The sequence below is a fragment of the Cydia strobilella genome, chromosome 9 (genome assembly GCF_947568885.1).
Source record: "Cydia strobilella chromosome 9, ilCydStro3.1, whole genome shotgun sequence".
Lineage (NCBI taxonomy): Eukaryota > Metazoa > Arthropoda > Insecta > Lepidoptera > Tortricidae > Cydia > Cydia strobilella.
The window spans coordinates 8204512-8224485 of NC_086049.1; the positions used below are offsets into that span (position 1 = coordinate 8204512).

At 37.4% G+C, this 19974-nt stretch overlaps 2 protein-coding genes across 2 annotated transcripts in view; both read left to right on the forward strand.

Moving 5' to 3' along the window:
- Nucleotides 1–11078, forward strand: part of LOC134744222 (chaoptin-like) — a 38662-nt gene extending 27584 nt beyond the window's left edge. The window contains exons 2-6 of the mRNA XM_063677954.1: nucleotides 5257–5427; nucleotides 5935–6079; nucleotides 6175–6285; nucleotides 6368–9360; nucleotides 10716–11078. Coding sequence (XP_063534024.1) covers nucleotides 5259–5427; nucleotides 5935–6079; nucleotides 6175–6285; nucleotides 6368–9360; nucleotides 10716–10999 — 3702 coding nt within the window. The 5' untranslated portion in view covers nucleotides 5257–5258 and the 3' untranslated portion in view covers nucleotides 11000–11078. The remainder of the gene's footprint in view (nucleotides 1–5256; nucleotides 5428–5934; nucleotides 6080–6174; nucleotides 6286–6367; nucleotides 9361–10715) is intronic.
- Nucleotides 1–19974, forward strand: part of LOC134744237 (26S proteasome non-ATPase regulatory subunit 12) — a 423568-nt gene that overhangs the window by 77999 nt on the left and 325595 nt on the right. The window lies entirely within an intron of this gene.

The following is a 19974-nucleotide window of genomic DNA, read 5'->3' on the forward strand; positions in this document are numbered from 1 at the left end:
CCTTTGAGATATTGAGATCAAATTTACTTTGTCGTGCATTAGGGATTTCCATCAACCGAGACGTGCACTCTGTTTGCTACTTAGTTATATGCAACATATTATTAGACTTTTGAATGATTCACGCTTAGTTTCACTAGAAATAATACAAAAGGTAAAAGGTCTTTAAGTATAGGTATTTATTCTCTCGATTCCAAATTATATGGAGCAACTGAAACCTGAACTAATTAGTAGAAGTGTTTAGTAAATATAATAAAATCTCGTTCCGTTCATTAATGATCGCTATCATTGATCGCCGCTAGTGAAATATAGGTTCTCCGGAATACGCTATTTTAAAGATGATTCAAATCAGCTGCCTGCCCACTTTTTACGGAAAGTCGAAATGTAATCTATACGGTGTCGGTTTCAGTACGGATCCAACGAAGGCCAACGATAGAGGACCTAATAGGTAAGAACTACCGACTTGACCTACTTGTTCAGCGAAAATTAATGGTTACGGAGGAATCATCAATTTTGTGTTCCCGGTGAATTGTCCCCACCCTAACCTCATTTTTGATTATTATTGAAAGTTAGTTATGCCCTTACAAAATAACCAAAATATATTTACAAACCAAATTTTACTGAAAACTGTTCTAAATGGTGGAGATTACTTTATGGAGCCAAACTTGGAGGATATAACTAAGTTATATCCTTGGTTATATCCCCAAGGAGCCAAATTTCTATGACTTTATACGAGGTAAATCTGTAACTCTCCCCTATCATGGGCCTTACACTAAGTAGGGGAGACCGAGGTAGGTTAACACAAAGATAAGTTGACACAGCGTCCATATCTCGCAAACTATAGACGCTAGAAGTATGAGTCCCAAGAAAAAATACTCAATTTTTCATTGTAACCAACTTCATCATACATGGTGTAGGCCTCAGATGAGCAGTTGAGGTTTTACAGCGGTTAGATCTAAAATATTACTAAAAGTAAATTTCTTGAAATTTTTTCAATGCCATTTCTTTCAGTTTTTTTTATTTTTTCGATATAAGTACATATATGTTTAAAGCATTCTGTCAGTGCTTTTTATCATATATTTGGACTTATCAACGTTTTTAAGTCAAATCCATGTTTTGTAAACTAAAAGTGCAAAGAAGTGTAAACATCTGAAAAATACAAGGGTGAGGTATGTTGAAACACCTTGTTGCAACTTCCCTCGTGATTTTTTTGTTTGAGTGTGGCAGAGGCTGTTCATACCAGACTGTTGAAATGATATTATTTTATTTTATTTTATTTTAGCATTTTGGTTACCAATTGAAAGCTCATTGAAAAATACGTGTATTTCGTAATGCTACAGTCACTAAGAACTAGTTTAATCAACAAAAATATTGATTAGTGTAGCATATTATTATTTTTAAAATTATAAGTAGCTAAAAGACGAAATTGAAAGCCAAAATTCTAAATTGAGCTTCGGTTACCGGTGAAAATATTTCATTGACACTAGTTTTCTATTTATCGTTTAAATTCATAAATTATAGATGTGTGTCAAATTACCTCAGTACCTGTTTCAAGTTACCTCGGTATTAGGAGAGTTGAAACAGACTGGATTAATGCACAAAACAAATGTTTTTAAATAGTTCTAAGTACACTATGGTATTTCTGTTCTGGGTAGTAATAGGTTATGAAATTTGCTATCAGATGATACACATTTCGTAACTCAAGCTTCTAATACAACAGTTATGACCGACAAAGTAAAATTTGTTTCAACTCTCCTTGGTCTCCCCTACAAATGTGTTAACTATGTTTAGTGCAGAAATCACGGAAAAATTACTCTGATCCGTCCATATCTGTGAATGCGTGATATACAATGTATGAGACTATGAGAGTACATAGTTTTGAAAGCTTCGTTGTGTAACATTTTATGTAGCATGGGTGGTTAATTTTTACAGTTCAGTTTACCTATAAAGGTTTGCAATAACTCCTTTGCTTTAGCTATAGCAGAGCGTCCACTGTGGTTGGATGCGACATACAAATTTTCGCAAACATAACGTATGCGAAATGAAATCTGGACAAAGTTTTGAACATGTATAAAGTAAAAAAAATACTGAAATTATATCTTACGGCCAATTTAAAGTCTATATATCTGTCAATTTATCCGGAAAGTTTCATGGGTTTCAATTTTATTATGGTCAACCGAGAAAAACAACGTCGCGGAACTGTATATAATTTCTTCTATTAATTCGCTATGGCCGAAAGCGAAGATAGTGGAACATTTTGTGGAAGCGGTTTAGAGATAAAGGTCTGTTTATAATATTTTTGCGTCCTTTTTCTTTACAAAAAGCTAGAAAGCCTGGTTCAGGGAAACATAGCCAGTTTTCTGAGAGAGATCGATTAAAGAAAATGACGTCCCGAGTCACAAAATCTTACAGCGAGGTCATGAGAACATTCAAATGTGGCAGTAAAACTTTTTACAAATACATATATTAAAGATATGGGCATCGGCAAACGTTCAAGGAAAGTTAAGCCCACCGTCTCCGAAAATAAATATAACTGAAAATGCCGCTATGTCATGTAGTCAAAAATATTAAAAACAGCTGTTTTTGCATTATGGGATTTATGGGTAATCATAATTGAAAATTCTTGGTAAGGTAACTATCATTTTGACGAAAATGTGAAAAAAAACTTAAAGAAATGATAACATTTGTGATTTTCGACAATGATGGCCATAAAGTATACCATACCATAACTTCCGTTAAAAATCTCGCATTGGAGTACTTTTTCTTGCATTTAACGTTGTTAAATACTTTATTAAAGAACATAAAGATTTGTAAAAAATAATGATGTATTTACTTAATACGACATTGTATTTTGTTCAGATTGCATTACGCATACGCGGCATACGTTATCTGCATAACCATCGTAAGTACGATAAGTATTAGTGTGTGCTCAGAACATTGTCTCTTTTACTTTTAATTTATTTATTTAACGTCACCAAATGAACATACAACACAGTAGGTACACAATAAAATAAATAAAAAGAGCACCAGGGCCACCAAACAGGATCCCAACTCAGCATGATGCACGGCAACCATAGCTTTTCAAGTTTTCAGCCAAAAACTTACTAACCTAACTTACAGGCGTATAATAATTTTAATTAAAGGATATGACTAGATCAGATCCATATTTAATCCAGATCTAATTCATATCCTGTAATTAAAAATAGAATACGTCTGTTAAACCAGGATAAGTGCCGACACAGACGCCAGCGAGCGGTTACACGGCTAATAAAAATCAATAATGTAAAAACAGGAATAAATATAACAATACGCAAATAGGATAGACAATCTTTTACATATTTAATAATAAATAATAATAATAATAAATCAGTTTATTAAAAGACAACATAGGTCCACACATTACATACAAAGCATAATTACAATTAAATAAATTAAATTAATTAAAAACAGAACAGAGATCAGTAATATTTTACATATCTATTTACTTAAAGCACATGTGGAGTGCACTACAGTGGTTCAGGTATGCCCCATCTAACCTGTCAGCATACATGGCCAGGATGCTGTTGGTGCTGTCCCTCACCCTGCATAACAATGAAGCGGCTCTTTTGCGCATGATGGCAGCAAAACTATCCACGCGCGCCTCTGCAAACATTGTTGATGCGCTGCAGTAGCGAGGGAGCCCTATCAGCACCCGAAACGCATTATTATACTGTACTCGCAGGGCGCTGTACTGTCTTTGCGTGTAGTTCACCCACAGGCTGCTGGTGTAAAAAGATGTACAAAAGGCTCGGAATAATGTTACCTTCACTGTCGGTGAGCTACAAGCGAACCTGCGGGCAATCATGTTCGCTCTAACAGCCAGCGCCCTGCGCTCCCTCTCGACGTCAGCACCGTCCTTGAGGTCAGAGGTAATCATATGTCCCAGGTATTTAAAACTGCTTACCAACTTAAGCGGGTTGTTGTTTAGTTTCAATAATGGGACTGTTGACGGACATTTACCTCTGACTCCAAACACCATCAGTTCGCTCTTAACAGCGTTGTATTTAAGCCCGTGTGCTGCAGCGTATCGCTCGCAGACCGTTATAAGCTTCGCGAGACCACAGGGTGACGCGCTCAACAGCACCATGTCGTCCGCGTAGCTAATATTGTTAATGCAAACGCCCTGCACGTGGCAACCGACATGTGTGCTGCTGAGCTCGGCAATAAGTCCATTTACGTATAGATTGAAGAGCTTCGGGGAGGTTAGCCCTCCCTGCCTAACCCCGCACTCCAAACTATACGGTTCCGACAACGCTCCTGCCCATCGAACGCTATTGACCTGTCTTGTGTACCAAAATTTGAAAATGGATATAAGCTCCGGAGGTACCTCCATATCCACAAGCTTTCTCCATAGTATATCATAACAGACCAGGTCAAAAGCCTTCGATAGGTCGAGAAAGCACGCGTACACAGGTGTGTCTCTATCAGTATAATACCTAACAGTCTGCTTTAAACACAATATGGCACTTTCAGTCGACAATCCGGGCCTAAACCCGAACTGATTGTCGTGCAGCTGTATATACTTATCTAATTGAGTATTAAGCAGACTGTCAAGTATTTTTGCAACAACAGTGGCAAGCGAAATTGGCCTGTAGTTGGTCTTGTCCGTCGTATCTCCAGTCTTGTTTTTTACAATCGGAACAACAACGGTTTTCATTAGTTCGGCCGGTAAATACGAATGCCCCAGACATAAATTATATAGCATTGCCAGCACCCGAGGTACGTGTGGGCCCGCATATTGCAGGTGTTCGATGCTGAGACCATCGTGACCCGGGGATTTGGCTCCAGACATTTTCTTTATCGTTTTAGTGACATCCTCGGCGGTTATTTTTGTCCCGATCGCGATGGTCTCAGCCTCGCACCCTGCAAGTGATGGTCCTAGTGGTGAGCGAACCAAAAATTGATTTTTAAAAAGTTCTGCAATCTGTTTGGGGTCACTTATACCATCGACACTCGCGGGACGACCAGGTTTAGTGTTCATCCTATTCGTACACTTCCAAAATTAAGTAGTAAAAGACGCCATTTTAAATCATGCCTTTTACCAACGGATTTTGTGTCTTGTCAAGCTGGAATTATAAATTACATTTCAGACTCAAAAGAGTCCATACCGACTGAGTCAAAGAGCGCCTTACTGGGTTTGATTCCTTCGATGAGTCAGTTAGGATATTATCTAGAATATCATGGATGGTATGGTGCAGTGATGAGAACATGTGTTTACAGTGATGGTGTTGGGCGATGCGTGCGTGCGCGCGCTACACGGGGCCACGCTGCTGGCGCTGCTGGTGGGCCCGCTGGCGGCGCCGCGCCCGGAGCCGTGCGCCGGCAGCCCGCTATGCTCCTGCCGCGACAAGCACATGTCCTGCATCGCGGTGCCGCTACACCGCTTCCCAGGTACAAACTTTAATAGGCATAGATGCTAAGAAACCAACCTTATAAAATTTGCCAATACCCTATGGATTGTCTAAGTATAAATAAAATCAAAGTAAATAATTGTTTGTAGATCTTTGCCTAGAAGTCAGAAGTGCACCTCCGACCGTCCTAGTCTGGGACCAGTCTGAAAGCCAGCGCCGGGCATCTCGGCCCGGCACACGCGAGACTGGAAACCCTTTACCCAAATTATATTCGAATTTGTTTGCTTGTACTTATAAATTAATAATTGTTTTTCTTTTATGAAATTTTATTTTCCTTTGTACTTCTGCATATGTGGCAATAAACAATTCTTATTCATTCTTAAACGTTTCTCTTATTCTGTCATTATGATTTAGGTATGTATTTGTAAGAATGGAATAAAATATAAATTAACTACTTGTCAGGTCCAAGCTGCTGTTAATTACCTATCCTTAGTTCGTACAATAAATAAGGTGTTTATCACTTACCTACTATATAATTCCTTTTCAGAATGGCCTCAGATAGAGTTACAACACTTGGATATAAGCATGTCAAATCTGGAAGTCCTATCAGAGAGCGCACTGGATGGCCTAAAACTTCAAACCCTAGTATTAGTAGCAAACAAATTACATAACATCGAACCACATGCATTTAGGTATGGATATGGTTCCCTCATCGGATTGGCTATTTTAAAAAGTATTTCAAAAGTATACTAAAGATATTTTAACAACTGAACTTGCTTCTTTCCAGTTCCATGGCTGTTACACTTGCCTCTTTAGATCTCGGATACAACGATTTCACAGAAATACCGCAACAAGGCTTGAAAGATTTAAAAGTTTTAAATTGGTTGAATCTGCAGAAGTAAGTCCGAACATTTAGACAGACATTCCTTTAAATCTTTCCTCGTAGCGGGAAGTATATTGAAATTTAAAATTTGTTTTAGCAACAACATAGCACATGTCGAACCTGAAATTCGATGGCATCACTTAGAAGACACATTGACGAGTTTATCTTTGAGCAACAACCAAGTGTGCGCACTGCCGCCGCGCGCGCTGAGCGCGCTGCGCCGCCTGCTGCAGCTGGACCTCGAGGGCAACCTACTGCGCTCCATCAGCCCGGACTCCTTACCTCCCTCCCTAACCCTCATCAAGCTCTCCAATAACTTTTTACACAAATTCTCCTGTGATTTAGTTTATAATCTCCCTAGGCTACAAGGTATACAATTACGACATAATTTTATTAACTTTGACCACAATTCCACTTGTTCGAACAACAAAACCAAAAAAATAGAGAAACTAGACTTGAGTAATAATAGACTAAATGACTCTACCGATATACTTATACTCCAAGAAATCCAAATTAGGCAAATTATTTTAGATCTCAACGAACTAACAATAGTTCCTAAGTTAGTGTATGCTAAGAATCGTGTAGAGAGATTGTCTATCTCGTACAATAACCTTAAATATATTTACAATGACGTATTTTTATCATTGAAAAACTCATTGGAGCACTTAGAAGTGGAGCACAACAAATTGTCCCACTTGCCGGACAGCCTGGCGCAGGTCACGCGGCTCCGCCATTTATCTCTGGCGTACAACCAGTTGGAGGAGTCGCCGCCCCTCCCCGGCCGCCTCCAGACGCTTTCTCTGGCCGGCAACTTTTTAACTGCCATGCCCTCTTCGCTTCAAACACTTGAACCGGGTTCCATTCGTTACCTCGATTTAAGCTATAACAGGATATCTAATTTGATGCCCGATGAATTCCGAGACTGGGCTATTGCTCTAGCGACTATCAATTTGAGAGGAAACAGGATTGCACAGATTTATAAGAACGTTTTCCCAGCTAGTATGCCAGTAAAAGAAATTAATTTGAGTTTCAACGACTTGTACTACGTTCATCCGCAATCTTTTTCGAATGTTACTAGCTCCTTGCATGTTTTAGAATCATCTTCCACTCTATTTAGTGGTTATTTTCCGTTCGAAATAGACGAAGGTCTAGTAAACCTTAGTTGGCTTTCTTTTGATAACAATGATTTTCATATACTGAGATTAACAGACATAGCGTTACTGCCGTATTTAAAGTTTTTAAATCTAGACTATAACAGGATCGTAGACATAGTTATCGACGAAAGTCATCAAAATGTCACCTTAGCTCTAAACAGCATAAGAATTTCCTATAATTTTATAAGTTCAATACGAGGCCGAACATTTACGAATATGCCTGACTTGAGAAACTTAGATTTATCTTATAACCGAATCAATAACTTAACTAAGCACAGTTTCACCAACTTACCGAACTTGAGATATTTATCTCTGGCTGGGAACATAATCGATTCGATGGAGCCGGAAACCTTTGCTAATTTGCCGAAACTAGAAATATTAGAGCTCCAAGGTAATAACTTCACGTACTTTCCGCTTCATTCGTTTCTCAACGTTTCTCATGCCGATATTACGTTTACGTTAAATGTCAGTAGAAATAATATTAGAAGCATAGATGGCCATTCCACAGTTTCCGTAAATATATTTGACTGTTCACACAATGATTTGCATGAAGTGCCAAATAATATCTTCCTTGTATTTGAGTCCACAATACGACAAATTATTCTTTCGCATAATAAAATTATGCATATTTCGAGTGAAGCGTTTGGCCAAGCTGCTCATTTAGAGATACTAGATTTGCATAAGAACAATATAAACTCAATTAAAAGAAAATCTTTTAGTGATTTGTTTTCATTACAAATATTAGACCTTTCTCATAATGTCATTTCCCAGCTAGCAGTGGAGCAATTTAGCAATTTAAATAGATTAAGATACCTGAAAATGGACCATAATAACTTAAGACTCCTTCCTAGAGATGTATTTAAGAATACTATGGTCGAACATCTAGATCTCAGTGTTAACGAGATCTCAATATTCCCAAGCACTGCTCTCTCTCAGATTGGCTTCACTCTCAGGTATCTAGATTTATCTTACAACCGAATTGAATATTTAGATAGCAACATATTTCGTAACACACAGTTTCTATTAACGTTGAACTTAGGTCACAATTTACTTACAGTTTTATCCGATAACACTTTTTCCTGTCTCGGAGGTTTGAGTCAGCTCGACTTAAGCTTTAATTCCATAAAAGCAAACTTTAAAGAGTTGTTCCACAACCTCCCCAACTTGCGGCATTTGAATCTTGCAAATATAAGTTTAAAATCAGTGCCTTATTTACCATTGACGAACTTAACGAGTCTCAATTTAACTTCAAATTTAATTAACAGTTTTAAGGAGACTGACGTTAAACGGCTAGTGAATCTTCGCCACTTAGACATTAGCCATAATCGTCTTACCTCTCTGGTGCCAAAGATGTGGTCGCACTTAAATAATTTAAATATTCTTGATATTTCATTTAACCCTATTATAAAAATCTCGCCAAGTAGTTTTAAATGGTTGAGCAACCTATCTCACTTAAATTTGATCGGTCTCAAGCATTTAGATATAGTTGATCAAGATTCCTTCCGCCCCTTAATGTCTCTACGGTCTCTGAGCATACAGACGTGGTCCACCATAAACCATTCCACTTTTCGAATCTCTAATATTACTTCGGCCCTTCCTTCCCTTTACAAGTTGATTATACACTGGACTGACGATGTAATGGACGATCAGCTGCATGGAATTGATGCAAGAAATATTCGTTACTTGGAAATTCGAGGATCGAGGCTGCGTAAAATATCAGACGAAGCCTTCGAGCCATTTTCGAGCAGTCAAGAGATGTTTATTCGGATAACAGCCACCTCCCTGGCGAAGTTGCCGACGGCGCTGATGCGGCACCTCGGACAGGTGCCTCAGCTGGGCCTCGACTTGAGCTATAACCAGCTCACCACACTAAATCCGGCCATTTTCTACCCGAACTTTACAAGCTGGAGTCATGTAGCGACTAAGCTGTTGTCAGGTAAGAGGTGGTAGAAGATTTAAGGTGACAATCGGATGGTAACTGCAGCTGAATTGCATGTTGTGGCATTCCTGCTGCGGCGGAGAAACGGACGCTGTCATTGTCAATTTCCTTGATAAAATGAATGACGTTCGTAGCCGCATTACTGTCGCGATAAGAACACACGAATAGGAAATTGACAGTGACAGCGCCCGCGTTAAGGCAGAAGCAGCAATGTCGCTACAGCAGCTGCAGTCACCATCCGAATTTCACCTCGATGCTTGTAAGTTTCCTAAGCATGTTTAGTTAGTATTAGAACAACACTCTCTTTGCTTTAAGGCGTTTGGAAAAACTAATATCAATCAACCAATATGCTAAAATATGATTTAAGTTTTAGGCTATTTATTGCTTGGAAATGTGTAATTTTAGTTATACTGTCATAAACGTACCTGCTATTGAATTTGAAGTTTGATCTACATACTTTGACTGTGGATAATTAGTCTAAATTCTGCTACCTACAATTCTGACCAAATTCTGTTCGATATTCATTAGCCGTCGCGACTTGCCTAAAATATTGTTCAAATGTTACAGATTTTTGTGTTGCAAATCTATTTCCGACTTTAATGCCAAGCTTATAGATTATTCACAAAATTTTATTATTCGTTTCCTGCAAAATGGATTCATGGAAGCGTATCTGGAAAATAAATTGTAAACAAAGAGAGGGGAAAAGTGTCTCGAGTAAAAGTCGAAAATATTGACTGATACTATATTTGAAACAAAAGTATGCTTTTAGAGTTGCGTGCTTTCAAAGGAAAAACATGGGAATCTTAATAAGATCACTCATGTATCCGACCTTCTCCCTTTACCGCCCTATTTTATTTGATACGGTATTGCTATACGTACCCACATTCTTCAAATTTAAAAGCATGTTGTGAGTCAAACACGTTATGTAACGCTTTTGGTACAAGTTATTATTTGACTAGACTTATATTGAATGGGACCGTGATTACCTTTTGTATTGTTTTTGAGCTCCCGATCACCGTGAATCATCTAAAACTGTTTTATTATTTCCAAGAATTTGAATGGAACCTAATTTTTGGGAGCCTAAAAATATCTTATCGGGTAGCAATATGCAACTCAAACCATTAGTAAGTAGGAAGTTATTCATCAGGTAAAAAAAAAGTTATTATAAACAACCTATATAGGCCGAATATTACTATCCATTGAGGTAGAAGCATCTTATGGCCAACTCATAACCTAATAGGATATGACCCCATTTTTAATCGTCTAAGTTCACCTTACTGATATTGATTACCTGCTGCGGATGGTCCAAATCTGTACCAATATATAAAGCGGCAACAATTGTTTGTTGGCAGGCGGCTTGATTCTGTCGGGTAACCCACTGCGTTGCGAGTGCGAGCTGGCGTGGCTGGGGGCGTGGCTGCGGCGATGGCTGCAGGAGAACGAGGCAGGCGCGGAGCTGCGACGAGCCGTGCGCGGCGCCACCTGTAAGGATCAGCTCGGCCGCCGCGTGCCGCTGCTGCAACTGCGCGCAGACGAGGCCGAGTGCCACGCCAGCGCTCTCTCCAGTGACGCGCAGCCAAAATACACGCACGCATCCTTCATCCTCGCTTTACTTTGGACTCTTATCTTCAGATGATGTTGTCCTAACTAGTCATTATTGTAGATACTGTACATATAGTTTTATCACAATTTTAATGATAAAGTTTGCATTTTGACAGACTGTAGTTCAATTAAAGTTTTGTAAGTACCATTACACGAATTAGCAGTAATTCTGGTCAAGATGTAGATATTACAGTTTTATCTAAATGTAGAATTGAACTGGCTATTGTCAACGTTTATAAAATAAGAGAATAGTGATATAATTCCCGAAGGGTACTAGAATTGTTTTGTTACAGATTGCAAAGAAGAGTTTTCTATCACTACCAACGTAAACTTAGCAACTTGATTTTATACATGAAATGATTTGCAAGTTATTTAGTATTATATTTGCTACCATTTTGTTTTTATTATCTTTTTTTATGTCTTTGCCATGTTACGAATTGTAAATATGTACAGAGTAAATATTTTTCCAAAATACACCGGTTTTTCCTTGTCGCGCCGATGGAGGCCAATCGGAGTGATTTGATAAAGGCGTCAGTTAGGCCTGACGCAAAATTCAAGAAATGTTTTATCACTCCCTTAATAAATTCACAAAAACTCCGTTTGGCTAAAGTGGGGCTTTGTGCTTTCAACTGTATATTATGATTCTCATTGTGATTTTAGCCCCAGACGTTTCCCTGGCATCGTGCTTAATCCCCGTACCAGAGCTCAAAGCAAATTGCTTCGCTTTATTCTATGTTTCTCTCGATTTTGCTGTCGACTTTATTCGATACTAATATAATATAGTTAGGTGTACGAGGGACCTCTTTCCGAAAAGTAAATACCATCAAAATGGGCTTCAGCAAAGTAAATAAATTTTGTTTTAACAACTAATTCAATAATGGAACGATTTTGCCGCAATTACTTGTTCAAACCGTGCGCGTTGTAGTTTTACTGGCATATTAATAAAACAAACTAACTTTTCACCTCAGCAGCTCGAACAAGCCTACTTTCGTCACTCCCTGGAGTGAGGAAAGTGCGACTTTCGTCACTCCGGGGAGTGAAACAATGTAGCTTTTTAATTTAGTGAAGGCCATGAACTTCATACTTTTATTAATTTTTTTTATGGTACGGTACGGTACGGTACGGTACGGTACGGTACGGTCCGGTCCGGTCCGGTCCGGTCCGGTCCCGTCTCGTATCGTATCGTATCGTATCGTATCTTATCGTATCGTACATATTATAATACTTTTTTTTCTGTTTATTCTGTGTAATTCGAAATACATTTTAACCTTTAATATGTTCTCACTACTGAGGTGAAAAATTCGCTTCGCTCGTGATTCAATTATAGAATCTTTCGCTTTCTCGGGACTCAAAATAAACACTCGCAAGAAAAACCAACTTTCCTCTCTTGTTGCACAAATAACTATTGTCAGTTCAGGCAGGCGTGAAAAATTCATATCAACATTGCAGGACTTAAAACAATAAGCATTTATTTATTTCTTTAGGTACTGAAACTTACTTTAAAAAAGTAAACGTTTTTAACAAAATATACTTAGGTACTTAATAGGTATATAAAAAAATATTACCTACCTAAATGATTCCGTCTGTCACCGTAAAAGCCCGTTTTTGTGAAAAAGCATTTTCCCTAGTTAAAACCAGTTTTCCATAATGCCTCAGTGAAAACTAGTTTCATCTGGGATTTATCCTTGGTGAAATTGGTGGTATTGGTCCTTTGGTGAAAATTATTCAAAATTTTTTTTAGTTAAGCTGGTTTTGATTAGTGAAAACGTTCTGCCAGCGTCGAAATAGGTGCGAGGACGAGAGTAGCGAGAAGGAGCGAAAAGCGAGCGAAGCCAGGCGAGAGAAGCAACAGTGCCACGGCAGCGGTTGGCGAGTGCCAAAATCGACTTTATGTATTTTATTGTTAACTTCAAAAAAACCTTTTTTTTGTGTTATGTGCATCGTAATGGCGACGTATTAAATATATTAATAACGGGTCACTCACGTATTTTAAGTCGAAAAACGCTAATATATTTAATATGTCTGTGTCTCACGGAAGTTTTTTTATTAAAATGGTGACGTTTCACGGGTAAAGGTACCTTATGGCGGTTGGCACTTACGGTATTATTAACGACGCTCCAATACTAATGCGGTGCTACGCTACGTAAGCGCCGACCGCCATAAGGTACGTACGTTGCTTTCTCCAAGTTCCCTTGCGAAAGCTAGTTTTGACTGAAAAATCTCAGTTGAAATTAGTTTTCACAGAGGCCTTACGAAAAACTAGTTTTCAAAACTAGTTTTAACTAGGAAAACTGCTGTTTTAACCTTTTGGACGCCAATGACCGATATATACGCACCGTAGGTTCAACGCCAAAGACCGATTAATCGGTCATAGACCACAGAGCAACATGCATATGCATAAAGTTCAATTTCTTCGTTCACGTGGCGTCTGGATGACAGCTTTTGTGTTTGACACGGCGTCGAAAAGGTAAAAAAAAACGGGTTTTTTCATACATCTAACAGATTAAAAAAACCTGCAACACAAAAACAAAGACAATAAATGGGGGTTAAGGCTTACATGGAGTCAGTCGACAATGATATATAATATATTTTATATACTACGAGGAAGCTGACTCACAGTGTAGTTAAGCAGATACTTAAATTCTATTTAAAAATATATTTTGTATTTAAAAAGAATAAATATTTATACCAAATATAAAATTTAAAGTTTTGATGAGGAACCTGAGGCACCAATTTTTTACGTATAATTAAACCCTGAAAAATCTTATCGCTGAAAGATCACATCAGTTAATAAAAAATTAGACGCTAGCTAGACGGTGGTGACCAAGTTTATTTTAAGTTACTGGGCAGGAGACAGCTAACCATACTCTGAAGTGATGAGCTATAATTGATATAGATGAGCTTCCAAAGCGCTTTCAGGCACTGCATAATTGCATATCGTACATGGTGGAACTAGATTCGTGTAGTTATGTTCGTAATCTATCTTTGAGGGGGCTGAATGTTGTATCGAAGTAGACGTCGATTAATGGGTGGGTTTATGTAGTCGATTCAATGGGTGGGTTTATGTAGTCGGTTCAATGGGTGGGACGAATGACTGAATGAAAGTATAGTACGTCCATATCAAAATGCTTAAATTTTAAAACTCAACAGCATTGCAGAACTATTAGTGGCGTTCGGCGGCGGTGGGGCGTGCAGCGTGGCGTCAGGCTCACAAGTGATGTGAGTACTGTAGCGTGAACTAAGCCGCTTCTATACGTTTGCATTTGTTTAACATGCAAGCCGCACGCCCCGTCCCGCTGCACGCCCAACTCGAGCGTCCACTCAGGCCTTACACCTATAATGTTAAATATCACTACAATCTTACGTATAAAAAGTCCCCCGCCGCGTCTGACTGTGTGTGTATGTAGTATGTTCGCGATAAACTCGAAAACTACTGAACTGATTTCGGCTCATGATTCTTATAGTATTCTAGTTTATCTGAAAGAAAAGTACTTACTTAAAAATCCTAAAAATCAAAGTATGGACACGAAATAATCTGCATGATATGGTAAATCTTAAATGAATGTGGATTTTAAGCAGCGCTTTTTTAATGATTTGTGGATATCAAACTACTTACATAATATTATTTTATTTAGTAACCAAAAAAAAGGCATACCATCAGATCCACAGCGCAAGGCTTCGTCACATTCATAGTGTTCATAGTGTTCGTTTGTCTATCTTGATCTGTTTATTGTTTCATTCTCAATTGCTCAAAGGTTGACTGGAAGAGATCCCTTATAGGGATAAGTCCGCCTTTGTACATTGTATATATTTATGTTCTTTTATTGTGTTTGTAATCTGTCTTATGTACAATAAAGTGTTTACATACATACATACATACACATTACAATAAGCTCATCCACCTCAGGTTTCGTCAAAACAGAACGTTCGTTTACACGTAAGTTATCTGCAACACGCATCGTCAACATTGATTAAAAACAAAGAAAAAATTATGAGTACAATAATAATAACATAAAAGAGCAAACCTAAACCCTAATCCGGTAATTAAAATACAATCATAATATAACGTTAACTTGTCTGTGAGTTTCAGCATTATATAGGTATATTCCACCGTACCTATGTTTTGTTGAACAGTGTTTTCTGATAATCTTTACTCGCTTCCTGCTACAATGCTACAATTGTATTTATATTTTCACAAGTTGTTTTACCCTCAATAGAATGTCGTCTTACCAAAAACCGGCCAAGTGCGAGTCAGACTCGCGTTCCAAGGGTTCCGTACATTACACAGTTTAAACATTGTATTTTTTATGTGAAGGCTATATGTCTTTAAAAAACCCGTAGGGGTCGGATCAAAAACTAAGTAATTAAGTCCGACTCACGCTTGACTGCACATTTCTAATAGGATTTCCGCTGATCTATAGGTAAAGATCTATATTGAGTATTTTTTTCAAAATTTTTGACCCAGTTGTTTCGGAGATAAAGGGGGGAATGGTCAATTTTTGCCTATTTTCTTGAATAACTTCTAAACTATTTATCTTAAAATTATAAAAAATATATATTTGAAATTCTCACAATGAGCTCTTTCATTTGATATGTAACACGATATAGTTTGACAAACTTAATTTTTTAATTTTCTCATTTACCCCCCAAAACTGCCCCCGTGTCTAAAATTAATTTGTTTACGTTACATGTCCATCTTTGGGTCACAAACTTAGGTCTTAAGATGACAATTCTATGTGCTATGTGTATTAAAATGTTCAAGATGTACCTATGTATAGTGTAAAGTTTTGCATGCCTATAGTGGTGAATTATGTTGAACTACCAATTTATGTCCACAATCTACAATGTACCATAATTCTAGCAAATAAAAAACTATGACTATCTATGACTATGACAGTTAAAAAAAATAAAAAAAATTACAAGAAAACTTGGTAAAGATTGTCCGAAGACGCTGTTCAACAAAACATAGGTATGGTCGAATATATAATGCTGAAAATCTCAGACAACTTAACGTTATATTATGATTGTATTTTAATTATATAGTTTGATATTAACAAGTTATTAAAAAAATTGCTGCTTGAAAATCCTCATTCATTTAAAAGATTTACCATATTATCCATGACCTGATTTTTTCGTGTCCATACTTTAGTTTCTAATGTCACAGGAACTAAATAATGGGCACGTTTTGTTGCAAGCAATATTGAACATAAATAGTGCAATTATAACGATTTCTAAAAAGTTTATGCTGCTGTTAGGTAGGTATGAAATGGGGAATCGTGGAATACATTTTCGGCAGACCTAAGTAAAATTCAATAAATTAGAATATATATGCATCTATAGAAATTAGACAAGAATATTGTTTCTCATCGAATAACGTCTGTTAATGGTGATATAATTTATATGCGGGCCGATCCAGGGGGTGAGGGTCATGGGGGTCATGATCCCCTGGATCCGCCCTTGTAGGTATTTATATGTTTTTGAATATCTTATTTGAGTCTGACGCAGTTGGTTGATTATGATCTATGAGTGGGTGCTGCGATTCACATATTTATATGCGTTGTTTAATAATTTTTTTAAGGTATCAAGCCGTATCACATATATATCAAATACTCAGGTCTTCTACGTCTTGGAGCAGTAAAAGAAATCAAACTACTAAGATAACGCAATCTTAAGATAAATCCGCCGTTTATGCTCCGTTAATGGCGCATAATATTTTGAAGCTTACCAGAATCAAAACCTATAGACTTCCCATTGATCTAGAATCATGAAAGGCAAGAAGCAATACCATGTAGCACAATTGAAGGAAACATTTTGAAAATCGTAAATAATTTTTCCCCTCGGAAAGTTGTCATTTATCCTTCAAGACAAGCGGGGAAAAACGCGTTTTATCCACTAGTGGGGAAAGTAATTTGACCTTGGATGGAGCGTGTTTAAGTAGCTTGACAGATAACAAAACGTATAACGCTCATGATAATGGTTCGTTCAATTTTAATTATCATGAAATAAATGGTTTGAGAATCTAATAAAAAATACCAAATTTAGCTTTATTTAATGATTTTAAATCATAAACCTTAAAATTCCATAAGAAACGTTTGTTTTTTTATAATGATGTTAAATATAATTCTGAACGCACAAGTTGAGTCGATGCAATTTAAAACGCATCGTTGACATTTCATACATCAGAAATGTCAACATTGTCAAAAATTTTTTTACTTAAAACCTTTTCTCACCGACTCGCGTAAAAATACACAACTTCCAGAGTTTTCTGTTATAATATCGTAAAGAAATGAGTAATTCCAGTGATGAAGATGATCTAACGCCTGTGGATGTTGCACTTTCCTCGCTATAGTGAGGTGAAAAGTTTTGTGTTACACACGGGCGCAAATGTATTTTTCCCCTCACTAGCTCGGAAAGCCGTCTTTTATCCTTTAAAACAAGCGGGGAAAAACGCATTTTATCCACTAGTGGGGAAAGTAATTTGACCTTGAATGGAGCATGTTTAAGTAGCTTGACAGATAACAAAACGTAAAACGCTCATAATAATGGTTCGTTCGATATTAATTATCATTAAATAAATGGTTTGAGAATGTAATAAAAAATACCAAATTTAGCTTTATTTTATAATTTTAAGTCATAAACCTTAAAATTCCATAAGAAACGTTAGATTTTTTATAATGATGTTAAATATAATTCTGAATGCACAAGTTGAGTCGATGCAATTTCAAAACGCATCGTTTACATTTCATACGTCAGAACAGAAATGTCAACATTGTCAACAAAAATTTTTACTTAAAAGCACTTCTCACCGACTCACGTAAAAATCAGAATATCCAGTGTTTTCTGTTATAATATCGTACAAAAATAAGTGATTCCAGTGATGAAGATGATCTAACGCCTGTGGATGTTGCACTTTCCTCGCTATAGTGAGGGGAAAAGTTTTGTGTAACGCTCGCTACGCTCAGGATTCTATTTTAGAACCACTCGCTTCGCTCGTGGTTCAACTATAGAATCCTTTCGCTTGCTCGTGTTTCAATTCCACACTCGCGGGTAAAATACAACTTTGCACCCTTGTATAACAAATAACTATTTTAATACAGTTGCTCAAAAAGTGCTACTTTTCGTGGCTGTTTAGCGTGCGGAAAGTTGGTTTTCGCGAACTAGTGCTTTTTACTTTTCCAATTTTTTTAAATTTTTACTTGTTCCAATTCATGACCACTTATTGATGAGTGTTAATATTAGTTTCCTTTAAACGTCGTAATCAACATAAAAACCTACTGTTAATGTAAGAATACGAAAAATATGCATATTTCATTCATCATTATAAGTTTATTTTTTAATGTTGAAAAACCGTTCTTAATAAGTTGTCTGAATGGAACGGAACGCCTGTCAAAGAAGAGGCGTATTTTCTTACTGTAAGAATGTTTTAAGTTTCCCAAAGCAACATTTGATATTGTTTTTATAAATATACGATACACAAATAATCGTAAATAACGATGTTTAGGTAATAATCGTACAATGTTTTAATATTTACAATTGTTTCTGTCTTATAGAAAATGAAAAAAAAAAAACTTTCATTGAAGTGGGTTCAATAATAATAACAAAATCTATTCTAGTCGAATAAAAGCTAGAAAAACACCTCTTCATAATGTCAATGTCAATGATGTCACAGAATTAATAATATAAAAGTTTCGAATTCCATTCCTTACTTGTTGCTTTTCGTGCGGAAATGTCATTCTTCACTCGTCCCGAGTCTTGCCACTCGCCTACTCGTAAAGTAATGACATATTCTCCGCACTAGCATCGAAATGTACTATTATTTCTCGTGTGTTGAAACACTCGCTACGCTCAGGATTCTATTTTAGAACCACTCGCTTCGCTCGTGGTTCACCTATAGATTCCTTTCGCTTGCTCGTGTTTCAATTCTACACTCGCGGGTAAAATACAACTTTGCACCCTTGTATAACAAATAACTATTTCAACACACTTGCTCAAAACGACGTTTTTATTCCACCGATTTTTGGCTCATAATCCTAGATATTAAACACGCGTGCTCTTTCAGTGTATTATTCCACTCGTGCTTTTTCATTATATTATCCGACTGAGTTAAGAAGCTAACTGATTGCTAATAATATGCATGGAAAGGGAGCCTTCTTTAATTGGTCGGACTGGCGGACACGGGCGCGCCCGACCGCCTGCGCAGTGCGCGTTCCGCCGGCCCGCCCGCCGCGCCACCCGCGGCATGGGCGAGGGGCGGCCGGCAGTACGAGTATGACAGATGAAACACACAATACTAACTGTTTTAACTATTAAAATTTGATTAATATGAGTTTCTTTTTTTTTTCGCAAGTGTGTTGAAAAACGTCGTATGAAACGCGTGTGCATTGGTCATTACACACATCGGCTTTCTTATTGCGCGCTCGCTTACAGCTCGCGCGCACAATATCGCCTCGTGTGTGATGACCAACTTAGCACACTTGTATCATAATGTACTATAAGTTACATCACAAAATAAATCCTTTTTTGCGATTATATGCTTATTCGCAATTGGTAAACTAACCGCGACCTATGTCGATGTATAGGGACATCAGTTTTCCCACGGCAAAGTGAAGTGTATCCATCAGTACAGTTTATCTTTTCATTAGAGGAACGTTCGAAGGAACTATTCACAAGTAAGTTTGTATGGAACTCAGTGCACGAGCACGAGTCCGACACGCACTTGACGGTTTTTTCATACTACACCACTCTTTATCTATAGGTAAGTATATCGCTATTCCTAATACCAAAGATAGATATAACCCTACTCCTTGGGCTAACCGTGGGACTTAGTCAATCTGTGTAAGAATGTCCTATAATATTTATTTATTATTTATTTATTTATTTATAACTCCGTAATAGATGGATACAGTCTAAGGGATAAACGTGCCTCGAAAATCACGAAAATTTGATTCTCGATCAGATGGCGCCACTAGTTTTGGCCTACTCTCGTATAGAGGGTGTTGACTGTTTCGT